The sequence below is a fragment of the Macrotis lagotis genome, chromosome 1 (genome assembly GCF_037893015.1).
Source record: "Macrotis lagotis isolate mMagLag1 chromosome 1, bilby.v1.9.chrom.fasta, whole genome shotgun sequence".
In the NCBI taxonomy this organism is placed as follows: Eukaryota; Metazoa; Chordata; class Mammalia; order Peramelemorphia; family Peramelidae; genus Macrotis; species Macrotis lagotis.
In genome coordinates, this window is record NC_133658.1 from 870,373,580 (window position 1) to 870,399,904 (window position 26,325).

At 48.0% G+C, this 26,325-nt stretch overlaps 1 protein-coding gene across 1 annotated transcript in view; it reads left to right on the forward strand.

Annotated features, from left to right (window-relative positions):
- Nucleotides 1–26,325, forward strand: part of HSPG2 (heparan sulfate proteoglycan 2) — a 192,367-nt gene that overhangs the window by 88,602 nt on the left and 77,440 nt on the right. Inside the window, exons 24-55 of the mRNA XM_074218188.1 lie at nucleotides 1,718–1,900; nucleotides 3,413–3,592; nucleotides 3,788–3,906; nucleotides 4,468–4,579; nucleotides 4,998–5,111; nucleotides 5,321–5,448; nucleotides 5,944–6,030; nucleotides 7,341–7,390; nucleotides 7,566–7,696; nucleotides 8,204–8,344; nucleotides 8,650–8,841; nucleotides 12,858–12,950; nucleotides 13,478–13,558; nucleotides 14,016–14,246; nucleotides 15,039–15,152; nucleotides 15,757–15,884; nucleotides 16,145–16,231; nucleotides 16,599–16,657; nucleotides 17,231–17,398; nucleotides 17,596–17,706; nucleotides 18,126–18,226; nucleotides 18,331–18,511; nucleotides 19,585–19,710; nucleotides 20,363–20,515; nucleotides 20,918–21,060; nucleotides 21,514–21,640; nucleotides 22,793–22,944; nucleotides 23,161–23,311; nucleotides 23,668–23,819; nucleotides 24,713–24,860; nucleotides 25,179–25,330; nucleotides 26,180–26,315. Coding sequence (XP_074074289.1) covers nucleotides 1,718–1,900; nucleotides 3,413–3,592; nucleotides 3,788–3,906; nucleotides 4,468–4,579; nucleotides 4,998–5,111; nucleotides 5,321–5,448; nucleotides 5,944–6,030; nucleotides 7,341–7,390; nucleotides 7,566–7,696; nucleotides 8,204–8,344; nucleotides 8,650–8,841; nucleotides 12,858–12,950; nucleotides 13,478–13,558; nucleotides 14,016–14,246; nucleotides 15,039–15,152; nucleotides 15,757–15,884; nucleotides 16,145–16,231; nucleotides 16,599–16,657; nucleotides 17,231–17,398; nucleotides 17,596–17,706; nucleotides 18,126–18,226; nucleotides 18,331–18,511; nucleotides 19,585–19,710; nucleotides 20,363–20,515; nucleotides 20,918–21,060; nucleotides 21,514–21,640; nucleotides 22,793–22,944; nucleotides 23,161–23,311; nucleotides 23,668–23,819; nucleotides 24,713–24,860; nucleotides 25,179–25,330; nucleotides 26,180–26,315 — 4,231 coding nt within the window. The remainder of the gene's footprint in view (nucleotides 1–1,717; nucleotides 1,901–3,412; nucleotides 3,593–3,787; nucleotides 3,907–4,467; nucleotides 4,580–4,997; nucleotides 5,112–5,320; nucleotides 5,449–5,943; nucleotides 6,031–7,340; nucleotides 7,391–7,565; nucleotides 7,697–8,203; nucleotides 8,345–8,649; nucleotides 8,842–12,857; nucleotides 12,951–13,477; nucleotides 13,559–14,015; nucleotides 14,247–15,038; nucleotides 15,153–15,756; nucleotides 15,885–16,144; nucleotides 16,232–16,598; nucleotides 16,658–17,230; nucleotides 17,399–17,595; nucleotides 17,707–18,125; nucleotides 18,227–18,330; nucleotides 18,512–19,584; nucleotides 19,711–20,362; nucleotides 20,516–20,917; nucleotides 21,061–21,513; nucleotides 21,641–22,792; nucleotides 22,945–23,160; nucleotides 23,312–23,667; nucleotides 23,820–24,712; nucleotides 24,861–25,178; nucleotides 25,331–26,179; nucleotides 26,316–26,325) is intronic.

The following is a 26,325-nucleotide window of genomic DNA, read 5'->3' on the forward strand; positions in this document are numbered from 1 at the left end:
GTGATGACTGCTCCATAACATCTTGGGCAAGTCCCCTAGCCTGGGCTTCTGTGTTCTCATCTATAGATGAGTGGATTGTATTCAACAGCCTTCTGGATTCTTTCCAGATCCAGAGCCAGACCTTAGTTTGCCCTGTGCCCAGGAGGCTGTCCACCAAAACAGCCTGGCTGTTAGAGGGTGGATTTTTTCCAGTATCAGGAGAACATTTACATAGAAGAACATTTGGGTTTGGAGTCATATGACTCTGCCATATAATTCATATCTATGTGACCTTTAGCAAACCCCACTGCCTTGTGTCTCAGTTTCCTCTTCTGTTAAACCAGGGGATTTGGAAATCTTGCAGGTTTATAAATTTGTAAACTCATTTGCATTTGAGGAGCTCTGAGGCCCCTTTTAACTCATATCCATGATCCTCTGACTAGCCTTGCTCAGGACCAGGAGGTTCACTAAGTTGGCTGCTGGAATGATTTTTTTCAGCCACAGTAGATCCTGAGCCCATCAACCAAAGCACAGAAGGGTAGATGATTCATATTTTTTAAAAGCCTATCCCCTGAAATTACGGGAGTCAAGAAGATTTGAGTTCAAATTCAGATGCTCCTTAACTGGGTGACCTTGGGGCAAGTCACCTGACTTCTGTCTGACTTAGTTTCCTTATCTGTCAAATGGGGATGCTAGCATCACCTCGCTCCCAGTGTTGTTATGAGAATCAATAAGAGAATATTTGGAAAGTACTTAGCATGATGCCTGGACCACAATAGAGAAATGTTAGCTGTTCTTAAAATATTATTATTGGAAAATTATGCATTCGATTTGTCCTTTTGGCATGGAGGTGACTCTGGCCTTTCTAAAGCTCTGGCATGTTTTGACCCACTGGACAAGCTTTAAATATGGGTCTGGTAACAGATTGTGTAAATTTATGATCAGCATAGCTGAGTCCCTGAGGGCTGCACTCCTAGGGATAAATATCTTTTTTTTTTCCAATCCCTGTGATTCTTGGCTCATAAAGACCAAGAAGATTATGATCTGCTCCTGTGGTAGAACTCTTTTCACAGAGAGATCTTAGACACATCACAATACAAATCTGGGCAATGATGCCTTCTTTGTGCTTTGGAGATGATTGTAGGCTCTGGGCAGGTACAAGCCTTGGAGGTGATCCTCGGCTTTAGACAAGGACAAGTTTTGGAGGTGATCATGGACTCTTGGCAAGCACAAGCTTTGAAAGTGATAATGAACTCTGGGTGAGGACAAGCTTTGAAGGTGATCATGGCTCTGGGCAAGTATCAGCTTTGGAGGTGATCATAGTCTCTGAGTGAGCTCAAGCTTTGGAGGCGATCATGGGCTCTTGGTGAGCATCAGCTTTGGAGGTAATTATAGTCTCTAGGGGAGCTCAAGCTTTGGAAGTGACCATAGGCTCTGAGTGAGCACCAGCTTTGGAGGTGATCATGGGCTCTGGGCAAGTACAAGTTTTGGAAATGATCATAAACTCTAGGTGAGCACAAGCCTTGGAGGTGATCATGGGCTCTGAGCATGCACCAACTTTGGAGGTGATTATGACTCTGGGCAAGCACCAGCACTGGAGGTGATCATAGTCTCTGGATGAACCCAAGGATGAACTCCAAGGATAGACTCCAGTTAGGCAAGATACTGGGGCAGACAGAGGTTGTCCTCTTACCTTCCTCAACCCTGGCCCATGTTTTCTCTTCCCCTCCTTTTCCAGGTGCACGGGGCCTCTCAGGCTGGTGATCACACCCAGTTCAGCCTGTCCAATGCAGCGGGCACCCACAGTACAAGTGATGGCATCTCTTCCACTTCATCTGGGGAACTAGTTTTCTCTGCTTTCCACAACCTGCTGCCTGGCTCCTACTTCTGGAACCTCCCCTCAACATTTCAAGGAGACAAGGTGAGCAAGCAAGGGATGAGAGGGAAAAGAAAAGAGAATGAAATTCCCTTCCTCCTTTCATTGGAGAGGTCTGGAATGGGCAAAATGTCTTTCCTCTACTGATTGGTTTTCATTCTATTTCGTTAGAATTAAGTGGAAGTGGCCTATTAGAAATGATTATGACATAAATCAGTAGGCATCAATAAAACTTCAAAACAAAAGGTTAGATTCAAAATATCAGAAGGAAAAGAAAAAGGGATGGGTGGGAATTCAAGTTAGAAAGAAGGAGGGAACATTTTCCAGGAATGGGAAAACTTGAGCTGAGACATAGAGATCATAGAGAAGCTGTTCAGGAGTTGGACAGGGTCCATTTTGGCTAAGGCCTGGCATTTGTGGAAGTAAAATAAGGCTGGAAGGAGCAGTATCAGATTGGGGAGGGATCCGAGGGAAGTTTGAACTTTACCCAGGAGGCAATGAGGAGAATATGGAGCAGAGAAGGGAAAGAACTAGGCCTTTGCAGGAGGAAGAATGAAGGATGCACTTGGAGGAGGGAGAGAATGGGAGCAGAAGACTCCAAAGGAAAATGCTGGAATAGTTCTGAGGGGAGGTCCAGGGGCAGCATCACTACGGGAGGAGAGATTTGAGGGATGCTGTAGAACCAGACTGACAGCCCATGGAGCATCTTCTCTGTAATGTACTCTGCCCTAGCAGCAGGTACCTATGTCAGATTTTACCAGGGAAAAAGGAGAGAAATGTGCATGTGAGAAATGTAAGTAAGCAAACCAGTATGGGTGAACCACAGAGAATATGGAATCTGTCAGGGGCTTTAAAACTCAGAATGTCAGAGCAGGGAGGGACCTTAGAACACAGAATGTCAGAGCTGAAAGAGCCCTTAGTATACAGGATGTCAGAGCTGGGAGGGCCCTTAGAACAGAGAATGTCAGAGCTGGTAAGTACCACAGAATATAGAGTATTAGATCTAGAAAACGCCTTAGTGGCAGCTAGGTGGTGCAGTGGATAGAGCACTAGCCCTGAAGTCAGGAGGACCTGAGTTCAAATCCCACCTCAAACACTTAATAATTACCTAGCTGGGTGGCCTTAGACAAGTCACTAAACCCCCCTTGCCTTGCAAAAAGCCAAAAAAATAGAAAGCCCCTTACAATTTGAAGTGACAGAGGTAACAGAGCAGGGGGTAACTAGGTGTTATAGTGGATAGAGCACTAGCTCTGGAGTCAGGAGTTCCTGAGTTCAAAGCTAACCTCTGACACTTAATAATTACCTAGCTGTGTGCCTTTGGGCAAATCACTTAACCCCATTGCCTTGTAAATAAAAAAAATTTACAGAGTAGGAAACTGCGTTTCAGAAAAGTTAAGAAACTTATTCAAGGTCTCAGAACCAATTAAGTGTAACATTTGCACCTGTCTTCTTCCTGTCATTCCAGGGGCCTCTCTTGGATGAGGCTTCTTGTTCCAGCATGTGTCCTTGAAGTCAGTCTGCATGTATATAAATCTAGCACTTTCTCCTATCCCCCAGGTGACCTCCTATGGAGGAGAACTTCACTTCACCATAACCCAGCGGCCACAACCAGGTGCCCCATCCCTGCATGGGCAGCCTCTAGTCCTGCTTCAGGGCAATGGCATCTCCTTGGAGTACCACCCCCAGCGGGAGCCTGTGCCCGGCCAGCCCAGCACCTTCTCCGTGCCTTTCCGAGAGGTGAGCCCCCCAGCCCTAGGGCCTCTGGACTACAGGGGTTGAGGTCCAGCTTTCTCAGGCCAACAGCCCTGGCCTCTCCCTCCCCACCCGGTGGCATTTCAGCATGAACAACCCTCTTCAAAGGGACAAGTGCAGGTTAGTCTGGACTCTGGTCTTGCTAGGAGACCATCAGGACTTGTGCTTTCTTTTTGACAGCATGCTTGGCAAAGGGCAGATGGGCAGCCAACCACTCGCGAGCACCTGCTCATGGCCCTCGCGGGCATTGATGTGATCATGATTCGAGCTTCCTTTGCGGAGAGTCAGGCAGAAAGCAGGTACCTGACCAGTGGTTTGCACCTGTCATGGGGCACGAGCCAGAGGAGACCTGGGTCAATGGCAGGTGCTCGGGGGGAATCTAGGTAGTGAGCTGGGTGGTTTCTAGAGTCAATGTGTGGAGGACCAGGGGAAAGGAACACTAGCAAAGGGTTGGGGACAATAGTAAAAGATGAGGCTCTTGCTATTCAAGGAGCCCTGGATTTGGAGCCAGAGGGTCTGGTTTTCAATCCTGCCTCTTACACAAACTAGCTGTGTGATTCTGAGTAGAAGACTTTACCTCTGTAGATCTCAGCTTTCCCCCCTCTGTAACATGAGCAGATGGAACTCTAGGGTCCTTTGGCCTCTGAGATCTCTATTCTAACCTAGAATTTTAGGTTGGTGGGGAAACTGAAGGATAGAGGAATTTGGAATCAGGAGAACTGACTTCAGATCTTTGCTCTACTGCCTTCTCCGCTATATAAGCCTGGGTTTAAGTCTCCAGATCTATAAAAGGGAGGGGGAGGCTGGAATAGAGGATGATCTCTGAAACCCATCGCTCCCTGCCCTCTTCCCCTTATCAGGCTCTCTGGATTGCACATGGATGTGGCAGTGCCCCAAGTCACAGGGCTGGAGCAGGCTGTGGAAGTGGAGCAGTGTGTCTGCCCACCTGGCTACCAAGGTCCATCCTGCCAGGTGAGCCCCAACATCCATGTACACCCACACCCACCTCTACCACCAGTCTATCCCCGCACTGCTCTGTTCCTTGAGAGAGTACATGGGTTACAGTCCCACCTTTACTACCTACTGCCTGTGTGACCTCCAGCAAGTCACTCTGGGCCTCAGTTTCCCCTTCTGTAAAATGAGGAAGTGGGCATTGATCGTCTCTTTAAGTTTTCCTTTCAGTCTTAAATCCCCTGTCCCCAAGAGCTCTCTTGTCCCTTCTTGGTTCTTTTTGCTTTTGTTTCTTGTCCCTTGGAGGGGCTTACTCCCCCAACCCCATCTGTCTAGAGATGGGCAGCTGAACCCAGGGAAGAAGTTCGACCCAGGATTGGGGGGTGGGGTGATCTTTTGCTTCCCCAACCCTCCTCTTTGACCTGCCTTCTCCCCTCAGCACTGTGATGTAGGATACACACGGACTTCCAGCGGCCTCTACCTGGGCACTTGTGAACTCTGTAGCTGTCATGGACACTCCGTGATATGTGACCCAGAGACTGGGGCTTGCCAGGTGAGAATCATGCCGAGGAGTGATTCCCAGCCCAGAGCTCTTCAATGTGCCAAGGAGTCCCCGGGCTCTAATCCCTATGGCACTTCATTTAAGAATGAACAAAAGGTCCTACCTTGGGAAGAAGACAAGAGTCAGGGAAATCTAGGGACAACCAACTGGGTTTCCCCACTGACCCAGAGGAACCCAAGTCTTGACCATCTCCTTTTTAGGGCTGCCAACACCACACAGAGGGTGCCAAGTGTGAACGCTGCCAGCCCGGATACTACGGCGATGCCCAGAGAGGTTCCCCTGAAGACTGCCAGCCGTGCCCCTGCTATGGGTTACCCTCTAACAACCAGTAAGGGCTGGGCCATCCTCTGGGCCTGATTCTTTTCTGTTTGTTTCATTATCCTTGTCTTTCTTTCCTCCTTCTCCCTCCATTCTGTTCCAGCAAAGTATAGAAATGAGTAGATTAAGAGTCAGATCTGGGTTTGAATCTCACCCCTGATCAACATTATCTGTATGACAATGATAAATTTCCTTCCCCCCTCCAGTCCTTCATTTCTTCTATAAAATGAAGGAATTGGACTAGATTAGAGTTTTTTGCAGCCTGCAAAATTCCTGAGAACACTTCCATTCAGGTTCGATTATCCCCTAGTCCCTTCCAAAGGTCTCCTTCTGTCCACCATTCTGTAATGATTCATAGGCTCCTTTCAGTAATAATTCACATTCTAGATCCTAGGATTCCTTCCAACATTGACCTCTATGCTTCCTGAGAGTCCTCCCTTTCCCCCTGACCTTGACTCCCAGCCCAGCCCCCTTACCATCTTGGCTTCTTCTCCCCAAACTACAGAGGGATCCACACTTGTTTCCTGGACACTGACGGCAGCCCCACCTGCGATGCCTGCTCCCCAGCACACAGTGGCCGCCACTGTGAGAGGTATGTCCCCAAGAGGAGGGCAAGGCTAGAGGAGCATGGGAGAAGGGGGCATCCCCCAGGAGGTCCTGGAACAGAAAGCTAGAATGAGACTAGACTGACCTCAGAGACTGTGGAATCCTCCCTTGTTTTCCAGAAGAAGAAAATGAGATTTAGAGAAGTTAAGTGATTGGTTATAGCCTTAGAGAGGAGATTGACCTTTGGGCCAACTCAGACCCAGGTCTCCTTTCCCCTGGTCTACACTGCCTCCCCGTGGTGAGAGGGTAGGAGTATTTTCTGGTTTTCAGGTCCATTCTATAGACTTGAATTTAGAGGCAGGCAGAAAACAGACCTCCATTGACACCACCTAGATCTGCCATTTCTTAAAGATTGATCTTGAAAGGAACAGCTGTAGGAACCTTAGCTTTTTCATAAGATGAGACAAATAAGATTAGATGGATTTTTTAAGGAATATTTTTATTTTATTTTTTTCTCTATTACATGTAAAAACTATTTTAACATTCTTTTTTTTAATGATTTTTGAATTCCAGATTCTCCTCCCTTCCCCTCCCCCCCAATTAGATGATTTCTAAAGAAATCTTTTAACCCATGGTTCTGTAGAGATCATTATATAGTGGAGTGCTCATAGGCTTGGCACAGGAAATTGGGTTCAAATCAGGGCTCACTCTATAATCTAGGGCAGTTTGCATCCCCAGTTTCTTTATCTGTATAATGGAGATAAGCATTCTTGTATTATCTATCTTGTGAGACGCCATGCTAAAAAAATGTTTAACAGCTGGTTCTCTATGGCAGCCAGGTGGCACAGTGGATAGAGCACCAGCCCTGGAGTCAGGAGGACCTAAGTTCAAATTCAGCCACAGACACTTAATAATTACCTAGCTGTGTGGCCTTGGGCAAGCCACTTAACCCCCTTGCCTTGCAAAAAACCTAAGAAAAAACAAAAACAGCTGGTTCTGGAATTGGGGGTGGGGAGGAGGAGGCAGAATGAGAGCAGGAGATGCTTTTATCTCTAGTCTTTATTGTTAACATTTTCTTTGTCACTAATCTCTGACAACAGATCAAGTATTTTACAACTTCTAAGATATAAATGCTCACAGTGAAAATTTAATAACCGGTTCTTTGAGCTGGTTTGAGCTGGCTCCAGCACATCCCTGATTCTGTGAAATCACAGATGGAGAAAGACAGACAGAGAGCCAGAGACAAAGAGAGAGACAGAGAAATGCGGGGTGAGACAGAGAGATAGAGAGACAGCAACCAGATGCATTTGAAGCTGAGCTGTTGCATTCATGACTGAATTGATCATTTTTCCCTAGGTGTGCTCCTGGTTACCATGGCAACCCCAGCCTGGGCCAGTCCTGCCGAAGTGAGTGGGATCTGTGGGATTAAAAAGGCAGGAGATATAGGGAGTGGGGGGGGGGTGAATTTGCCCAATGTGGGGCCCTTGCACTCTGTCCACAGTGGGAAGGGCAGTTATGGGGAGTGTCTGGAGCTGGGGGGGTGGGGGAAGCACCAACATTCCTTTCCATATCTCTCTGCAGGTGATGTACCTGGCCCAGGCCCTGGCCCTGGCCCTGGCCCTGGCCCTGGCCCGGGCCCAGATGGCTGCAGATGTGACCCAGAGGGCAGTGTCACTACCCAGTGTGAAGCTACAGGGGAGTGCCGTTGCAAGGTAAGCAGTGGGGTGGGGTGGAAAGAGAGTAGAGGACTTGACCCTAGAATGGCATGAGAGGGCTTCTTTTTAAGGGAGGGAGAGGGGATTTGGGACTGGTGATAAAAAAGCACAGAAAGTTAGAAATGAGCATCAGTAAAACATTTTAAAAATATATAGGAGAAAACTAAAAGATTAGAAATGATAGGACTTGCTCAGGATCAAAGATCAGGAATGATACTATCTTCTTCACCAGAGTGAAGTTAAATCTCTATTTGCTGTGAGTCTAGCAGGCCTAGGGCCTTCTCAAGATGCCTATAGTCCTTGAAGAAATCCAACCAATTCTTAAATCTATAACCCTCACCTATCAGGACCTTGACTCAGGCCTAGAGGAAGAGGAAGGGTCAGCACTGGGTGAAAAATTGGGATGTTGGAAGTTCAGGGGGTTATTCAGAGACAGGAGGTTGAACCAAAAACGACAGCTTACACACTTGACTGTCTTCATCTACATCATCATCTCCCCCTCAGTCCAAAGTGGAGGGTCCCACCTGCAACTATTGCCGTCCTCATCACTTCTACCTGAGTGCTACCAACCCTGAAGGCTGCCTGCCCTGTTTCTGTATGGGTGTCACCCAGCAATGTGTCAGCTCTTCCTACACCCGCCAGCTGGTATGGACCCCTCCACTCCACCTCCCTAGCCCTCAGGGGCCTAGCCCCTCCCTTCTGTTACCTGCTCCCAGGACTTCTCCAGATCTAGACCTTCATTCCTGGGGAGACCTCAACATTGTCTCCACTGTCCACTGTCCCCAGACTTACCCCAGGCCCCATTCCCATAACCTTCTCAGATCTCAGCCTTAGCCCTTCTCAGTTATCACTCCCAACACCCATTCCCAGAACCTTCTAAGTGTGTACCCCACTGTAAATCCCCATACTCTCCTTGGTGCCTATGACCATCCTACTCTCTCTCCTGCCAGATCTCAAGCCCCTTTGCTCCTGGTGACTTCCAAGGTTTCACGCTGGTGAATCGGCAGCGAAGCAGTCGGGTAGCTGGAGGTTTCGTAGTGGAGCCAATGCCTGAGGGCAGCCAGCTCTCCTTCAGCAACTTTGCCCAACTGGGTCATGAGTCATTCTACTGGCAGCTCCCTGAACTTTACCAGGGAGACAAGGTACAGGGTGTGAGGGCACATGCGGTGGGCAGTGGGGCCAGCTGGTTTTCTGCACTTAGACTGACTTGTGATGATCATGCGAAGAGTAAGGCTGAAGTTGACGGCAATGACAATGTTGATGGAAGTGACGATAGAGGAGACAGATGATGAAGTAGAAAGGTTTTTTTGCCTTTGAGTTGTGATGTTAGGGTATCCAAGACGTTGCCATCTGGGCTGTGATGCCTAACTAGTTGGGCACACTGGTGGAATGAAAACTGAGTCAAGAAAACAACAAAGAAAAAAAAAAGAAAAGAAAAAACCTTAAAAAAAAGAAAACAACAAAGAGTGGATCATGCTTCTTGATAGGATGAAGCTCTGGAGGCTTGAGACCATGTCTGACTTCTCACCTTCTTCCTCCCAATGGGCTAACAATATTAATGTCACCTCTGCGGAATAGGCTGAGGGCCCTTATCTCTTCATTGCTTCATTTATTTGTCTTTCTATCTCTTGTCCCCTTGCTTCTCCCATTTCTGTTCCCTCTCTATATCCCTGTCTCTCCTGTCTCTATCCCCTGATGGCACCCTTCCTTCATTTCTGTCTCTCATGTCTCTGCCCCCTCCATCCTTCATATCTCTACCCTTGTCTCTCTCTGTTCTCTTGTCTGTCTCTTATTTTTATGCTATCCTTCATATCTTGGACTGCTGTGATCTCTGGGGCCTCTCCTGTTTCTTTTTCTCTTGGTGCGCTGCCCTGCCAGAGAGAAGCATTCTTTGCCCGGCTACGGCAAGCACATCAGGTATGACCCATAGAGTGTGGTATGTGGCATGTTCCTTGGCCCAGCATGCAGTGTAGAGACATGGGAAGATGGGATTCTAGGTTCTGTGGTGGCCCAGGAAAGATGTCCAGGAAAAGGATACAGGGATCCCCAGAGACAAGACCCCACTTGTCTGTTATTGCATTTCCTGTAGTCAGACAGAGACCCCACAGTCCAAGCCACAAGAAGAGTCTTCCCACAACCTTCCTATAACAACTCTGTGGTTTGGGCTCCAGTACCAACCCTGGATTGGCAGGAGGAGGTAACCTTGGTGTCATCCCCCGTTACCAGGTCACTGGCACTGACCCTTCAATCACATAGAGCTAACTTTCCATGTGCTAAACTTAGAATTAAGAAATTGTGATTCATGGCATGATACAGATTGGGGACTTCCCACTGGCAGGCACCTAGGGGAGGATTGGCATTGCCCAAGGGTTTTGGTGCCAGGGCACTGTTTGGGGAGATCTGACCCACAATCCATCCTATCAGAACCGCACATCCTTCTCAGAGGAGCAACTGCGGGAGGCTGTGGCAACTGGAAAGGTCCTAGGGCTCCCTGTGGGCAGAGGCCGGGCAGCCCGGGCACCCCAGGTAACCATTGTGCCTGGCAAAGCCCAGTACCCTAAGGTAAAGGCCAAAGACCAGATCTAAAGCTTCTGGAATAGAGTGCACAGGTCTAGTCCATGCCCATTTTTTCCATTCCATCACTGGCTCATGCTATCATTGGCTGACCACTCATGCCACCCCCTTGGAACACATCCCAGAGCAGGAAGGTTGTTGAGGGCTAGGGGAGTTCTAGTCCCATCCCTTATCCATACCCCTGAGTGCATTCCTCTTTCCCCCTTCTTTCCCCATCTGGTTACCCTTTTCTGCCCATTAGGCAGTACCCATGTCTTCCTGGGAAGTTAACTAATCCCCCCCCAGTTAGCAACACCTACCCACTAAGATCAAAGCAGTCACAACCCCAGGGGGAGAGTAATAAAAACAGCTGAGGTCTTGGAGCCTCACTGTCCCCTGTGGAATTATCAAACCCTTTGGATAATCTTGAAGCTTAGCAATGAAGGGGGCCATTTAAGAAGACAGATCCAGATTTGAGGTTAACAGTAGAAAAGGAACTTCTTCTAAGTCTTGCTGACTCTTACAGTCTTCTCTGTTTCCATTGTTTTCTTTCCCTTTTCCTTTTTTCTTTCCTTCCTTCCTTCCTCCCTCCATCCTTCCCTCCTTTCTTTCCCTCCCTTCCATAACTATCTCCCTTCGATTGATCATCCTCTCCTCACTTCTCCCTCCCTTTCTATATCCCTTTTCTCCTTCCCTTCCCACCTGCATTCCAGGTGGATGAGGCTCAAAGACGGATGGATGCAGAGATCTGGCAGCTCCTCTCCAGCTTTGCTGCTCCCCCATCACCCCATGGCCTAGACCATGCAGAGCACACTCACCCTCAGTCTGCAGCTTCCCTAAGGGCAGCTCCTCCCTCTTCTTCCTTTTCCTCTTCCTCTACCTCTCAAGCGGCTTCCCTCTCTTCCCCTGCAGCCCCTGGTTCTGGCATCACTGCCAGGCCAGCTGGCTCTCAGGTAGGTAGCTGGGTATTAGAGCCAAGCTGTGTCCTCAGGGACTCAGCCCAATCATGCTCCTTCCCTCCTTCCCAGCCTGTCCTGCCCTACTCCATCCACCAGTGCCCAAATAGTTCCAAGCCCCCAGGCTCATCTCTATGAGCATAGTCTGAGAAACCTTCTAGCTCTCTGTCCCCCATTCCTCCTCCCTCCTGGGCAAAGACAGGATTACCTAGTGAACAGACCCTTGCCCAGGAACCCAGGGATACCCTGATACTTCTCACCATTTCATGGGGTCTCAGAGACTATTTCCACTAACCATATCTAGACTTTATCCCAGAAGATAAGAGCTCACAGTGATAACTCAATTCTGCCTGATTTGGGGGATTCTTAGTCTCCCCCAATCCAGCCCTGCCCCATCCTTTTCCCTTCCTTCCTTCCTGCTTTCCTTGACTCTCACGGTCTTTCCATCTTCTGTCCTAGTTTTCTCTTGCTTACAAGGCCTTTCCTCAGCTTCCTGAAAGAGTCTATTATTGGCAACTGCCTAGAATCTTCCTAGGGGACAAGGTAATTGGGGCTAGGGGAGGAGAGGGAGATGGATGGACCTCGGGTTCAAAAGGTCCTTGACAAGCGGCTAGCCTGAACATGGTAGAAGGGCCCAACATCCTGGAAGGAAAATCCAACCAGGCAGCCTGGAATAGAACCTGGAGTTTCATGCCTCCTTCCTGGTTTACTCTTTACTTCCTAATCAATCATCCTTTGCTGGCAAGACCTCAAGCAGTGGCTCCTTCAGCATCTGTTTACTATAGCCACCAGTCTCAGACATCTAAATTTGACATTAAATCAAAGTTAGGTTTCTGATCTTCTCAGTGCTTCAGGCAACTTGATGAGACTGAAAATCAGAGGTGTAGATGTGCATTGGTGGAGAAGATGTTTCATACTAGGAGGTCCCTGCAAGTAGTGAAATCACAAGTTCAGTTATTTTGAAAACATGGAGAACGTAGTACTAGGTGCCGAGAGAGATGCAGAAGTAATTAAAACAAGATTCTGATTTAATGGAGCTTACAGCTGAGCAGAAGAAAGACTATAGACTCACAAATAGTGTATACTAACCTGCTAGATTGAAAAAATTATAATTTAATAATAATAATAATAATAAATAGTCTATATCTCCCAGACACAGTTGGTGGTAAATAAAGTAATTAAGTAAGATTAGTTGATGTAAATGTGAATTATTGGGAGCCTATGTTTTTGTTTGCCTGGGGTGGCTATGGGAAGGTTCATCTTTTCTGACTGAGAGGATCATGGGAGGCTTTAAAGAGGGTCTTAAGAGCAGTAAGATTAGTAGTAATTGGGGTTATAGGTGGGGGGGAGAGTTAACCTTCACCATGACCCCAAGGTGAACTTGAACTGCTCCCAACAACTGAATTTCCGGCTATGAGGAGATTTCACCCTGTGTCCTCTGGCACTGATCCTGCGTCAGGATTCGGTTTCATTGGGGGAAGAGAAGAAGCTTAGAACAACAAGTAGCTGTTCTCCCAAGCCAGACTCTGTGTGCCCTTAGCCAGTTCTCCCTAATTGAGGAGCCGAAGTTGGTGTGGGGGTAAAGAGTGGGCAAAGGGGTCAGAGGAGCAAAATAGGTCTGGTGATATTCTAGGCTTGGTTCCTTGCAGGTGGATGCCTATGGTGGGAAGCTCCAATACATTCTCTCCTACACAGCCGGAGCACAGGGCAGCCCCCTCTCTGATCCTGATGTGCAGATCACGGTAAGTTCTTCCTGAAATGAGGTCATGGTAGAAAGGGGGGGGGCAAACCTGGTAGGAATTGTGGGGAAGGGGAGTTGGTATCTATGAGGAAGAAGCTAGGCTCGACTGGAGTCTCTTCTCCCAACACCTGCCTACTCTAGCAACACTTATTCCAACATGTACTGTACAGTGGTTTTTTGGTTCGTGCTGCCATCTTGGCATGTTATGGGCAGAGATCCCTTCTTATCTCTCTTCAGGAAAGCATGGGGAGCTGGTGAACAGAGATTGGAGTTATTGAAAAGCAACTGGTATCAGTGTGTGCACGGAGAGGCTCATCTATCTCAGTGTCACACTCCCCAGCACTACTGTTTTACTCCATGCATACCCTTAATCAAATCACAATTTTCTGTGTCTCTGTTTTCTCATTCTTAAAATGAGGAGTCATACTTGTCCAGTAATCTTGTAGGAGCAAAAAAAAAAAAAAAGAGGGTGCAAAATTTGGTAACTGTTCAGTTGGTGTTTTATCTTTTGTCACCATCTTTCCACAGGGGAATGATATTACTCTAGTAGCCACCCAACCAGAGCTGCAAGGCCGTGAAAGGAAGAGCTTTGAAATAATATTCAGAGAGGTACAAATGGACCAGACTAACCTTGTCTAAGACCAAGACCCCAGCTCTGACCTTGATTCTGACCCCAACAGCAATCTTTACTATAAGTCCAACCCTGATGTCAACTCTGATGTCAACCATGATTTTGATTCTGATCATGATCATGATTTACATCCCTAATCTAACTACGGCCATGATCCCAATTCTGGCCATGGCAATGATTCTAACTTTGACTACACCATGATCCCAGCTCTGACCAAGGCCACGATTCCAGTTCTGACCATGAGTATCATCCTAATTTTGAACAAATCATCATCCCAACTCTGACCAAGGCCTTGACAATGTCCCCAACTCCAACTTCAATTATGACATCCAACTTGGATCTTGGTTCTGACCAAAGCAAGAGGCCTGACTGATCCAAATGTTAAAACCTGATCCTTATCAATTTCCACTCACTATTTTTCTTCCCCTACACCAGCAATTCTGGAGGAGATTAGATGGACAGCCAGCTACTCGAGAGCATTTGCTGATGGTCTTGGCCGACTTGGATGAGATTTTGGTCCGTGCCACGTTCTCCTCAGTCCCTCTGGCAACTAGCATTGGTGCTGTCAGCATGGAAAGAGCCCTGCCTGGCCCTGCCACTGGACCCCGGGCCCTGGAAGTGGAGGAATGCCGCTGCCCACCTGGCTACCGAGGCCTCTCCTGTCAGGTGAGAGGGAAGGCACTGGGACTATGGCTTTCTTTCAAGAATGCCCAAAAGATTGGGAGTCAAGAGACCTAGTTTTGATCTTATTTTGGTTAATGGGCAATTTAACCTTAGTCAGAATCTTTTCACTATAAAAAAATGAGCCTGAACTAGATTTCTAATCACCAGAGGCACTTTTCTTTGTGTATCCTCAGTGTTGGGAGTTCAGTGTGAAGGGGGTGAATCAGTGAAGGGTCAGGAGGAGATCAGGGTCAAGTCAGCTTGTGAGAGAAGGGCTTCCAGCTTTGGCATTCTATTTTAATGTTCCCCAAGATCTTTGTTTTAACATTCAGAGTTCTAAAACCCCATCTCAGATCTGACATTGTTTGTACTAAAGTCCTTGCCAGCTTTGACATTCTGTGTTCTAAGACTCCTCCCAGCTCTGACATTCTCTGTTCTAACGGCCCTCCTTGCTCTAATATTTTGTGTTCCAAGGGCTCTTTCTGCTCTGACTTTCTGTGTTCTAAGGGTCCTCCTGTGTCTAACATTCTGTGTTCTAAGAACCTCAGTTGTGACGTTCTATGTCCCAAGGCCCTTTCCAGCTCTGATATTCTGTGATATAGGAAGTCAACCTGGCCACTTGACAACTTGAGGTGGGGAGAGAAATAAATTTGACCATGTTGACCCCCTACATGAGCCCCAAGTAAAGATGGCAATGCCTCTAGACTGGAGACTTTAGCTTCTTTCCCCCCTATCCATGCCCCGAGAGCCTCCTTGGGAGGGCTCCAACTCTGACCTTCCTTTCTCCTTTCCCAGGACTGTGCCTCCGGCTACACACGAACAGGGAGCGGCCTCTACCTGGGCCACTGTGAGCTTTGTGAATGCAACGGACACTCGGAAACCTGCCATCCAGAGACAGGGGCCTGCTCGGTGAGGGACAGGAGCTAGAAACAAGGGTTTGGGGGAGGAAAATGTCAAAGAGGGTGTATATGTGTGTGTGTCTGATGAGGGGAGGGGGTCAGTGTGGAAGATCAAGAAGAGTGGTGGATGCCATCTGGGGTACCAATTGAGCATGTCAATGATTAGTGAGAGACATAGCAAGATTTGTGTAGAGAAATATGCGTGTAGGAGCTCTGTGAGAAGAGAGGATCAGTGAGTATTTGTGAGCCATCTGTAGAGAGGAGTTCCGTCTGGGGGAGGATTGACAAAGGGTTAGAGTTCCTATGAAGGGCAAGCAAAGAGGATCAGTGTTACAGTTTTTTAGATGTTTGGGTCAGGGCAAGCTTCACAGGTGAGAGCATTCATTGTTCAAATCAGTGAGGTGGGAACTATCAGCGAGGGTTGGGTGTAGATCAGTGAATGGGGACTGACGCATGGAGCGTGAAGTTATTGAGGGACTGGAGATCGCTATAATAATGCCTTGGGTAGCTTGGGTGTCTATGAGAGGATCACTCATGCCTAGTCAGCGGGGCTCAGAGGGAATGCAGGATATAGGGGGCAACTGTGCCCAAGTATGACACCCCTGAATCCTCAGCAATGCCTGCATCACACAACTGGTGAATTCTGTGAATTCTGCGCACCTGGTTACTATGGTGATGCCACCGCGGGGACTCCAGAGGACTGCCAGCCCTGTGCCTGCCCCCTGACCAACCCTGAGAACATGTAGGTTGGCCTTGCCCAGGATCAAGGGATATGGGGAATCACCAAATCAGCTTTCATGTCCAAAGCTGAAGAGGAGTCCCCTCTCATGAGTGGACACCCCAGGGAGTGGGCAAGGTCTGGATGATTGGAACCTAAGAGAAGGGAGTGGGGCCTGGGGTCTGGTTCGGGGAAGAGGGTCATTCGGGAAAAGGAAAATGAGAGTAGTCCCCAAAGGGATCTGGGATCTATACAAGTCTGATTGCTGGTCTCTTGGGCTGCAGGTTCTCCCGGACATGTGAGAGCCTTGGATCTGGTGGGTACCGCTGTACAGCCTGTGAGCCTGGCTATACTGGCCAATACTGTGAACAGTAAGTCTTTGTAGAGCTTGGGGCAGGGAAGTCCTGGAGGGGGGGGGGGTCAGGATCCAGGGAAAAGCATAACCTGAATGAAGAGGCATTAGGGAAGGCATTATGAAGATGGAGGGTGGTTTCTGGGAAGATCCTCTTGGAAATGGAAACAAGCCCCCAACCCAACAGAGTTCAGTGAGGTTTCATAGTCCTAGACTATTTCAACTCTCTGCCCTGGATCCTTCTTTTCCCAAAAGAAAGGCCCTTGTGGCTTCAGCCCAGCCCTGAGCAGGAGACTGGTCTTTGATTTCCCCCTGCCCCAGACATCCTAGGGGCTCCAACCTGCCCCGATAGGGATAGCCTGATGACTGTGGCATATCTTCTTCAGGTGTGCCCCAGGCTATGTGGGCAACCCCAGTGTTCGTGGAGGCCGTTGCCAGCCTCAAGGTAAGTGGAGGATTGAAGGTGGGGATGCATGGAGACCTGCAAGGAGCTAGGGAATGAAAGACTTCTGGGATTTGTGTGTGGTGTCGTTAGTCCTGCAATCAGGGAAGAATGACTTGAGGGAGAGATTTCACCTTTGGGGAAAAATCCCAACTCTTATTTTTTCCATGTTCTAAATTCCTTCCCAGCTCTGATATCCTGTATTCTAAGACCCATCCCAGTTCCAAAATTCAGTGTTCTAAGGTCCCCCTCCAGCTCTGACATTCTGTGGTCTAAGGGCTCTCTGCTCTGACTTTTTGTGTTCTGAGGTCCCTCCAGTTTCTGACATCCTTTACTCTAAGGGTCCTCCTATCTTTAAGAATCTGTCTTCTAAGGGCCCTCCAAGGTCTAACATTCTGTGTTCTAAGAATCCTCCCAACTCTGATATTCTGTGTTCTAATAACTCTCCCAACTCTGATATTCTGTTCTAAGGACTTCATCCTTCAGGCCTCGTGTTTAGGGTAGAAGTCAAAGTAGGGTAATTGGGGGGGGGGTGTCACTAGGCTTGGTTGACCCCCTGAACTTTCTTCTCTTTAGCAGACCAGGCCCTACTGGTAGTTCAGGTCCACCCAGCCAGGAGTACAGTACCCCAGGGTGGGTCCCATTCCCTTCGATGCCAGGTCAGTGGGAGCCCACCACATTACTTCTACTGGACCCGAGAAGATGGACGGTCCATTCCCAGCACCACCCAACAGCGGCAACAAGGTACTGGATGTCCCAGGATTCCATAGTAGGCAGTGAGTGGGAATGGGATCTTCGGTTCTCCAGTTCCCTGGAACCCATCCCTACTGCCTTCTCTAGTGTGGAAGGAACTGAGGAGGGAAGAAAAGGGGAAGGGTAAGAATTTTTGGAATGGGTTGTAATCAAAGCTGTTCTGAGTATCCCCCCCAACACACCTGCAGGCTCTGAGCTCCACTTCCCCAGCGTCCAGCCATCCGACGCAGGCGTTTACATCTGTACTTGCCGCAACCTTTATCATGCCAACACCAGCAGGGCTGAGCTTCTAGTCACGGGTGAGCCTCCCTTGGCACCTTCCTGTTTTCTCTCTCCCCTTCCTTTCTCTGGCCCTGCAAGTCTCCATAGCTGACGGCTGACTGTTCTGTAGCTCTCTACACTTTTTCCTTTCACCCTTCATCCAGGCTGCCCTTCCCAGCTTCTTTCTCTTCAAAAGTTAGAGTTAGGGGCAGGGTTTTGATTGGATCAAGGGCTGGGATTAGCATCAGAGATGGTTGGATCAGGATTGAGGCAAGCATTAGAACTTGGATAGGGCCAAGTTTTGGTCCTGGGCCTGGACCTGGAGTAGTGCTGGGGCTGTTGTATGGGGCATCATTAGGGTCTGAGTCTAAACCTGAATCTAAGATTGAGAATTGGGGCTGCGATGAGACTGAGCCTGGGCTTGCCAGTCACTGTGGCTCTCTGCTGGTCTGTACAGAGGCACCCACCAAGGCTATCACGGTGACTGTGGAGGAGCAGACAAGCCAGAGTGTTCGCATTGGGACTGATGTCACCTTCATCTGCACGGCCAAGAGCAAGGTGAGGATGTGGTGGAATCTGTTCTTCAGGGCTGGGGCTAGGCAGACTCAGGCAGGATCTCAGCAATCTCATGGATCCCATTTGTTCTTTTCCACCTCTCCTAGTCTCCAGCCTACACATTGGTGTGGACTCGCCTACATAATGGGAAGCTGCCTTCACGAGCCATGGACTTCAATGGCATCCTGACCATCCGGGGTGTCCAACCCAGTGACGCTGGCACCTATGTGTGCACCGGCTCCAACATGCTTGCCATGGACCAGGGCACTGCCACACTACATGTCCAGGGTACAATTCCTTCCCTACTAGTTCTGGATCCTTCCTGCTACTTGACCATCCCCCTACATGCCTCCAGCCTACAGTAAATGTGCTGACAAAGACCTGGATTCAAACCTCTGCCACTGATTAACTGTGTTATCCTAGACAAGTTACTTTCCATTTCTGACCACCAGTAAAATGAGTAAAAGGAGGGGGTTGGACTGAATGGTCTTTGAGATAATTTTTTAAGAGGTAGCTAGATGGTATAGTGAGTAGAGCACAGAAGGACTGAATTCAAATTTGGCCTCAGACACTTATTAGCTGAAAGGCAATTGTCAAAAGAGGCAGAAAAAGAGATTCAGAGACAGAAAGAGACAGAGACAATGAGATACACACACACACACACACAGATAGAGACAAAGAGAGAGAAAAAAGAAACGTTTAGATCCAGTCCTTTCTAAGTTCCTAAAATATGTAGTGTATATAAAATGCTATATGGATCTTAGTTGTTGGTGGTGTTGGTGCTATTTTTATTATTATTTTATCATCATCATCATCATTATTGTTGTTATTATCATTATTATTATCATTATCATTATCATTATTATTCCCAGCCTCCTTGCACCTTCAGAGGAACCCTACCACTCCCATCTCTGGAGTCTATGTCCATGCCTCTATAATGCTATGTGGATTCTTGTTCTTCCCAGCCCTCCTCTCCATTAGATCCTGGCTTCTCACTTCCATATTGTCTTTCTCCCAGCCCATCCCTAGCCACCACACCAGATGTTCCCATTTCCTCTCTTCTCTGGCCTTTCTTTTATATTAGATTCTCTATTATCAGGGTAGCTAGGTGGTGCAGTGGATAGAGCACCGGCCCTGGAGTCAGGAGTACCTTGGTTCAAATCCGGTCTCAGACACTTAATAATTACCTAGCTGTGTGGCCTTGGGCAAGCCACTTAACCCCATTTGCCTTGCAAAAAGAAAAAAGAAAAAAAGAAAACCTATAAAAAAAAAGATTCTCTATTATGATTGCATTTCTCTCTTCACTCTTGACCTTGGACCACTATCCTGACTGTACCTGTCTGTCCTTCCTCTATTAACAGCCTCTGGAAGCGAATCACCCCCAGTGGTTTCTATTCACCCACCGCAGCTCACGGTGCAACCTGGTCAGCTGGCAGAGTTTCGCTGTAGTGCCACTGGAAGCCCAGCCCCCAGACTGGAGTGGTCAGGTGGGAACACATTTGAAATCTTTTGAAGACTCCTGTGCTGGCTACTGCCCTCCTTTGTTAGCCCTCTCATGGTTACAGCTTGGTACAAGGGAAGATGCATTAGATTAAGAGTCAGATTCCCTGACTTCAAATCCCTTCTCTGACAGTTACTATTTATGTTAAGTTTGGTTGAGAAAGTTAACCTTAGTTCTCTCATCTGTGACATGAAGGGGTTGGACCAGATACCTCGGGGGTTCCTTCCAAGTCCAAATCTTTGATTTTATGCCCTTAGGCCAAGATATGGCTTAGATTGAATACCCTTAAGCTGAGGAAAAGGGGATGGGGACCTTAACTTGAAAGGTTTTTTTTGATCAGTGTGTTTAAAACATTTTTATTGATTTTTGGTTTTATGTGATTATTTCTTAAATGTTTCCCTCCCTGATTCCTACTCAGAGAATAATCTCTTATTACAATTAATAATAAAAAGAGGGAAATAAGTTCATATTGAAGAACTAACCAACACAGCAACCCAGCCTGATACGATATGCAATATTGAGTGAAGAACTATGTGATATATCTCCCCCCACCCCTTCATGGGTAGAATGAGAGTCGTAAGTGTGAGGACTTGGGCCAGACTCTGTTACTGACCTAGTACTTCCTTCTTTGGTTCCAGGGGGTCCTGGGGGTCAGATGCCCCAGAAGGCTTGGATTCATGGTGGTATCCTACGCCTCCCAGCCATTGAGCACTCTGACCAAGCCCAGTACCTATGCCGTGCTTCCAATCCTGCCGGCCAGCATGTAGCCAGAGCTGTGCTCCATGTGCATGGTAAGTCAGGGAGGAACGCAAAGAGGGAGAAGAGTAGGTCAGGGATGTGAGCAGAGGCCTACCTTAATATTGCAAGCCAGAGGAAGGGTTGGGTACACCTGGGGCAATCGTGGGGACAGGAAGGAGAAGCCAAAGACCCCAGAGGATGAGCAGCATGAAAGTATGGGAAGGGGGGGAAAGCCAGGTGCACAGTGATAGAGTACCAGCCCTGGGGTCAGGAGGACCTGAGTTCAAATGTGACTTCAGATATTTAATACTTACATAACTGTGACCTTGAGCAAGTCACTTAACCTCATTGCCTTGCAAAAATGAAAAAAAAAAAAACAGTATGAGGAAAGGGAGTAGTTCGAATCCAGAAATAAGGGTATTCCAATTCAAAGTCACTCTGCCTCTTTTGGGCAGGGCGTCGAACAACTGATGTCCAGTCACGCCCTGAGCAGACCCAGGTACAGGAGGGCCACATTGTGAGGTTGAATTGTCAGGTGACTGGGAACCCACCCCACAGGATCGTCTGGACCAAGGAGGGGGGAAACTTGCCACCCAAGGTGAGGACTTCAGGACCATTTCTTAAAGCCTGCTTTGCCTAGACCAACCTATTCCAACCTGATCTAAAAACAGACCTGCTCTTGCAGTGTACCTACCTACTATCCCCAGTGACCCTTATGATTTTCCTCCTCCCTTTTCCCATTTCCCTCTATTTTTCCCCTCCTTTCTTCTCCCTCCTTCCTTTTCACTGATTTTCTCTGTCTTTTCCCTTTGAATCTTCCTCCCCTTCTCCCTCTCCTCTCCTTTATCCTTTTCCCCCTCTTCTCTTCCTTGTCTCCCTACTCTTTTTCCATCCTCTGTCTCTTCTTCCTCCCTCATCTCCCTCTTTTCTCTATTCTCTAAACTATTCCAATCTCCCCTTCCTCCCTCATCTCTTTTCTGGCTGCACATGTTATAGAGAAGTGCCCTCTCTCCTACCCTATGTTATCTCACTCATTGCTTGGACCTTGTAGGCACGTGTGGAACACACCATGTTGTTCATCCCAGACGCAACAGCTGCTGATGCTGGCATCTACGTGTGCAGTTCTAACACCCTCACTGGCAGTGCCCAGGCCCGCATGGAAGTGGTGATTGTTCCAGGTGTGGGCAAAGGAGGGAATGACTACCTAGGGAACACTAGCCAAAGTGGGCAGGTCTGAGGTGCTCCTTGAAGATCTGGCCTAAACAAAAATTCAGGGGGGCAGAGAAGCAGGGTCTCCCCTGAAAGGATCACTGGGAGGACTTGACCATCTAGCCTTTCTCTAGCTCTTCCCATACCCCTTTCCTAAGTAAATATCATGGTGCCAACCTTTGCATTTAGAGCATGTGAATTCACATTCTGATTCTAGCCACTTGCTACTTAGGCAACATCCTTTTACTTATTCCCTTTTTATTCTCTATTTATAAATATACATATGAGCAATTAGGTGGCACAGTGGATAGAGCACTGACCTTACTGCTTACTTGGAGTCAGGAAGATGGGCATTTGAATCCAGCCTCAGACACTAGCCACTTGTTAGCTGTGTGACCTTGGACAAGTCACTTAACCCTGATGGCCTCACATCCATGGCTATCTCCAGTTGATTCATATCTGGTAACTGGGACCCAGATGACTCTGGAGGAGAAAGTGATGTTGGTGACTTAGCCCAGTACCTTCTCACTCAAATCTTATTCATGTACTCGTCATGGCATCACCTTCCTGATGTCATGGTCTTCTTCAAGATGGAAAAACAAAAACATCATCATCACTTATATATGTAGGTGTGGTCTCCTCCAAAAGACTGTGAGCTTCTTAAGGGCAGAGACTATTACATTTTTGCCTTTATATCCCTGAACATGTTGCTTCACATTTATTTATTGATTTGCTTTTCTATTACCTAACTTGTTGCTACGCAATTATTTATTGATTTGACACCTTGCCTCCCATTTCCTCATCTGCAAAAATCCTACAAGCTCCCATTTAAATAGTACTTTGGGGACGATCTTTTATCTCATTTAATCGACATGACCACTCTTAGAGGGAATGGCCCAGTTTTACAGATGTGGAAACTGAGATCAGTAAATGTCTGAACTTAAATCTTAACTCTGTCTGGCCCTCTCTCTCTACCATCCTATACTGCCCCTCAAAATCACAGATAAGTGAACTAGATGATCCTTGATGCCCCTGTATGCCTGGTACTTAAGAATTGTTTGTTGGTTGACTGATCCTTTCAATGCTCTGATGATCTTCACATTTCCATTCTGAACTGCCAGACTCCGGCACTGTCCCTGCCATGAGGATCGAGTCTTCTTCCCCAACAGTGACTGAAGGCCAGACTGTAGATCTGAACTGTGTGATCACTGGTCATGCCCATGCCCAGGTCACATGGTACAGGCGTGGTGGGAGCCTCCCTGCTCGGCACATGGTACTTCTGGAAACCCCTCTTAGGGAAGCCAGGTGGAGGTGGGAGGTGGGAGGTGGAACTCTGACTAGGGAGCTAGGGAAGGGACACAATGGGAATTTGAAAAAGGGGCCATTCTGATGCCCTAGAGCTAAGATTCTGGGATGCTGAGGAGCAAAGGTCATGGCACAGCTTTCTATCTCTTCTCATTCACACTCTCTCCCAATTTTTCCTTCTCAGACTCACGGCACCCGACTGCGGCTATATCAACTGACTCCCGCAGACTCGGGCACGTACGTCTGCCGGTTTGAGGGCACCTCGGGCCAACAGGAAGCTTCCATTGAGATCTCTGTCTCCCGTGGTGCTGGTTCCGGCTCCAGCCACCCACAAGGTGAGGGACCATGATGGTGGACCAGGCTAGAAACAAGTCAGAAGCCGCAGGGAGCATGAGTTCTCTGGGATGTAAATCTGCCAAACCTTGAGAGACATTCCCTGATTTGTAAATCTAGGGGGTGTAGGGGGGAATGGTTGGAAGGGTCCTTAATTCTTCACCCCTGGGACAATGAACCACTCTTGGAAGAAATGGAGAGTTTAACCTTGCTTACTGGGGAAATAAAGTGAAGTAGCTTGGGTCTTTGAGTTGATAGGTTCTCAGTGGCACTGCCAACCAAGCCTTGGAGACAGGTGTTGGGTGCAAGAAAGGGGACCCTCCACCTAGCTCCCTAATCCACCTGCATCTGTTCTCAGGCTCTGATACTAGCTTCCCCATGAGGATTGAAACCTCCTCAACAGAAATAAATGAAGGACAGACTGTGGATTTGAACTGTGTGGTCACTGGACAAGCTCATGCCCAGGTTACATGGTACAAGCGTGGTGGCAGTCTTCCTGTCCAGCGTCAGGTATGGGAGAAGAATGTCAGAGAGAAGCAATGTCTGGAGCTCTTAGAGACCCTTAGAATTTGGAGATCATTTAGTCATATCCCCTCATTTTACAAAGGAGGAAATTAAGGTATTTGAATTCAAGGAAGACCCAAGTTCAAATCTCTGGCACCAGCCACCTGCATGACCTGAACAAATCACTTAATCTCTGTTTGCCTCAGTTTTCCCATATGTAAAATGGGAATAATAATAGCAGCTCCATTCCAGAGTCATTCCAAAGATCAAACGATAGATTTATAAATGGCTATATAAGCACTGTTACTTTGTGTTAAGTAGCAGAGCTTTGGGGCCAAACCTTGAACCCATTACTCCAAATCCTATGCTCCTTCCACCGAGTCACACTGCCTTCCTTTGGTGACTGAAACCATCCAGCCCATATCTCCCCATCAACCTGACCATGGGAGGAGCCTCAGCCCCCAAAGCTCCCACTTAATGGGGAACCTTGACAATGACAACTACCATCTCTATAATATTTAAGTTTTAGAGTTCTGGGGGGCAGTTGGGTGGCACAGTGGCTAGCCTCAGACACTTAATATTTACCTAGCTGTGTGACCTTGGGCAAGTCACTTAACCCCATTGCCTTGCAAAAACAAAACAAAAATAATAGAAGTTTTATAGTTCTGTCCTCACAACCAATTTGTAAGACAGGAATTGCAAGTATGAACTGTCTCTCAGGAAAGGGCATAATCAATGACAGAGCCCAGATGGGGGCCAGGGGTTCCTGACTCAGCCTGGCAAGCTTCATGGGTGACACTGGGGTTGGGAGCGGCCTGGAGGGTCTCTCTCCCTCCCTGGAGAGTTTCTAGCCTCTCCTGCCCCACATCTCTCCGCCTTCATTTTTCCCCCTTGTGCAGGACCATGGGACCTGGCTACGGCTATACCAGGTAACCCCAGCTGACTCTGGGGAATACGTGTGTCGTGTGGTCCGAGACTCCCGTCCCCATGAGGCCTCCCTCGTCATCACAGTCCAACCTTCCCGCTCCAATGATGGCTCTATCCCCGGTAAACAGCCTGGGGGCAAAGGGAAAGGGGCCCCTCCTGACCAGGGCTGCTGGCATCCTGCCATCTGACCACCCTTGTAGATCTATTATTATACCCTGACCTGGGGGCCCAGCTTCCCTCTGCCTTCTGATTTATTGCTTCATCTCTGGTCTTCCATTTTCCCTTTCCTGCTACATCTCCTCTAACATCTTCTCCTCGAATTCTCAATCAAGTCTCTGCTTAGCTCTCTCTAGTCTCCTTATTTCCCCATCCTTGTCTCTCTCCACTGCTTCCCTTTGCTTTGACTCTGATGTCCTGACACGATCCCTTTGCCTGCAGTCCCAGTCACCCCTGCACCTGTCCGGATCGAATCCTCATCCCCAACCGTGACTGAAGGGCAGACAGTCGACCTGAGCTGTGTGGTTGCTGGGCAGGCCCATGCCCAGGTCACTTGGTACAAACGAGGAGGCAACCTCCCTACCCGGCATCAGGTACAGGATCTTCCACCAAAAAGAGCAGATCCATGTCCATTTAAGGCAAAAAGAAACCATAACTAAAAGAATGAGTATAGTTTTCCTATTAGAGGTGACATTTGAGATGAGCCTTAAAGGAATTAACAGGTGGACTTGAAGGCAGAAAGATCTAGGTTCAAATCCTGCCTCAGATACATACTAGCAGTGAGATCCTTCTTTTTCCCAAGTTTCCATGTGTAAAAGGAGGAAAAATTATATCATCTCTGTCCTGAGTTGCCGTGAAGAGCAAACCTTAAAGCACTGCATAGACACCATTAATACTTATTATATTTAACAAAATAATATTAACTTTATATGACAAATAATAAGTATTGTTATTAATTATTAATTAATTCTCGGAGGGTTAGGATCAGGGTAGGCAAGGAGTACAAAGAGAACTCTCTTCTCCCCTCCTGCCTCCAAGCAGAGCTATTGATCTTAGCGGGAAGTCTGTTCTCCATAGAGTCCTCCAATCCAAGTCCTCTTTTAGAAGTGAGGAAGCCAAGGTTCAAGGGAAGTGACTTACCTAAGATCATGTAGGTGCTGGGGGATTAGTCAGGAAGGCCTCTGATTGTAGGGTCAGGACTAAGAATCTCCAGGTGGAGACTGGGTGACCACCGGCTGGGAATGGGGCCTCAAGGATGACTCCTCTAGAATGGAGGCTCATGGAGAACAGGGATTGTTTTTGGCCTTTCTTGGCATCTCCAGTGCTTAACCCAGTAAATGGTTTAGACTAGATGCTTCTGGAGAGCCCTTCCTTCTCTAAGACTCAGCGAGAGGAAGCTCCAGGACCTCCTGGCCCATGCTTACTCGTGGTTATCTTTGCAGGTCCGTGGTTCCCGCCTGTACATCTTCCATGCCACCCCAGCCGATGCTGGTGAATATGTGTGTCGTGCAGCCAATGGCATGGAGGCCTCGCTGACGGTCACAGTCACTGGATCTCAGGGCGCCAGCTTCTCCTACCGTGAGTCAAG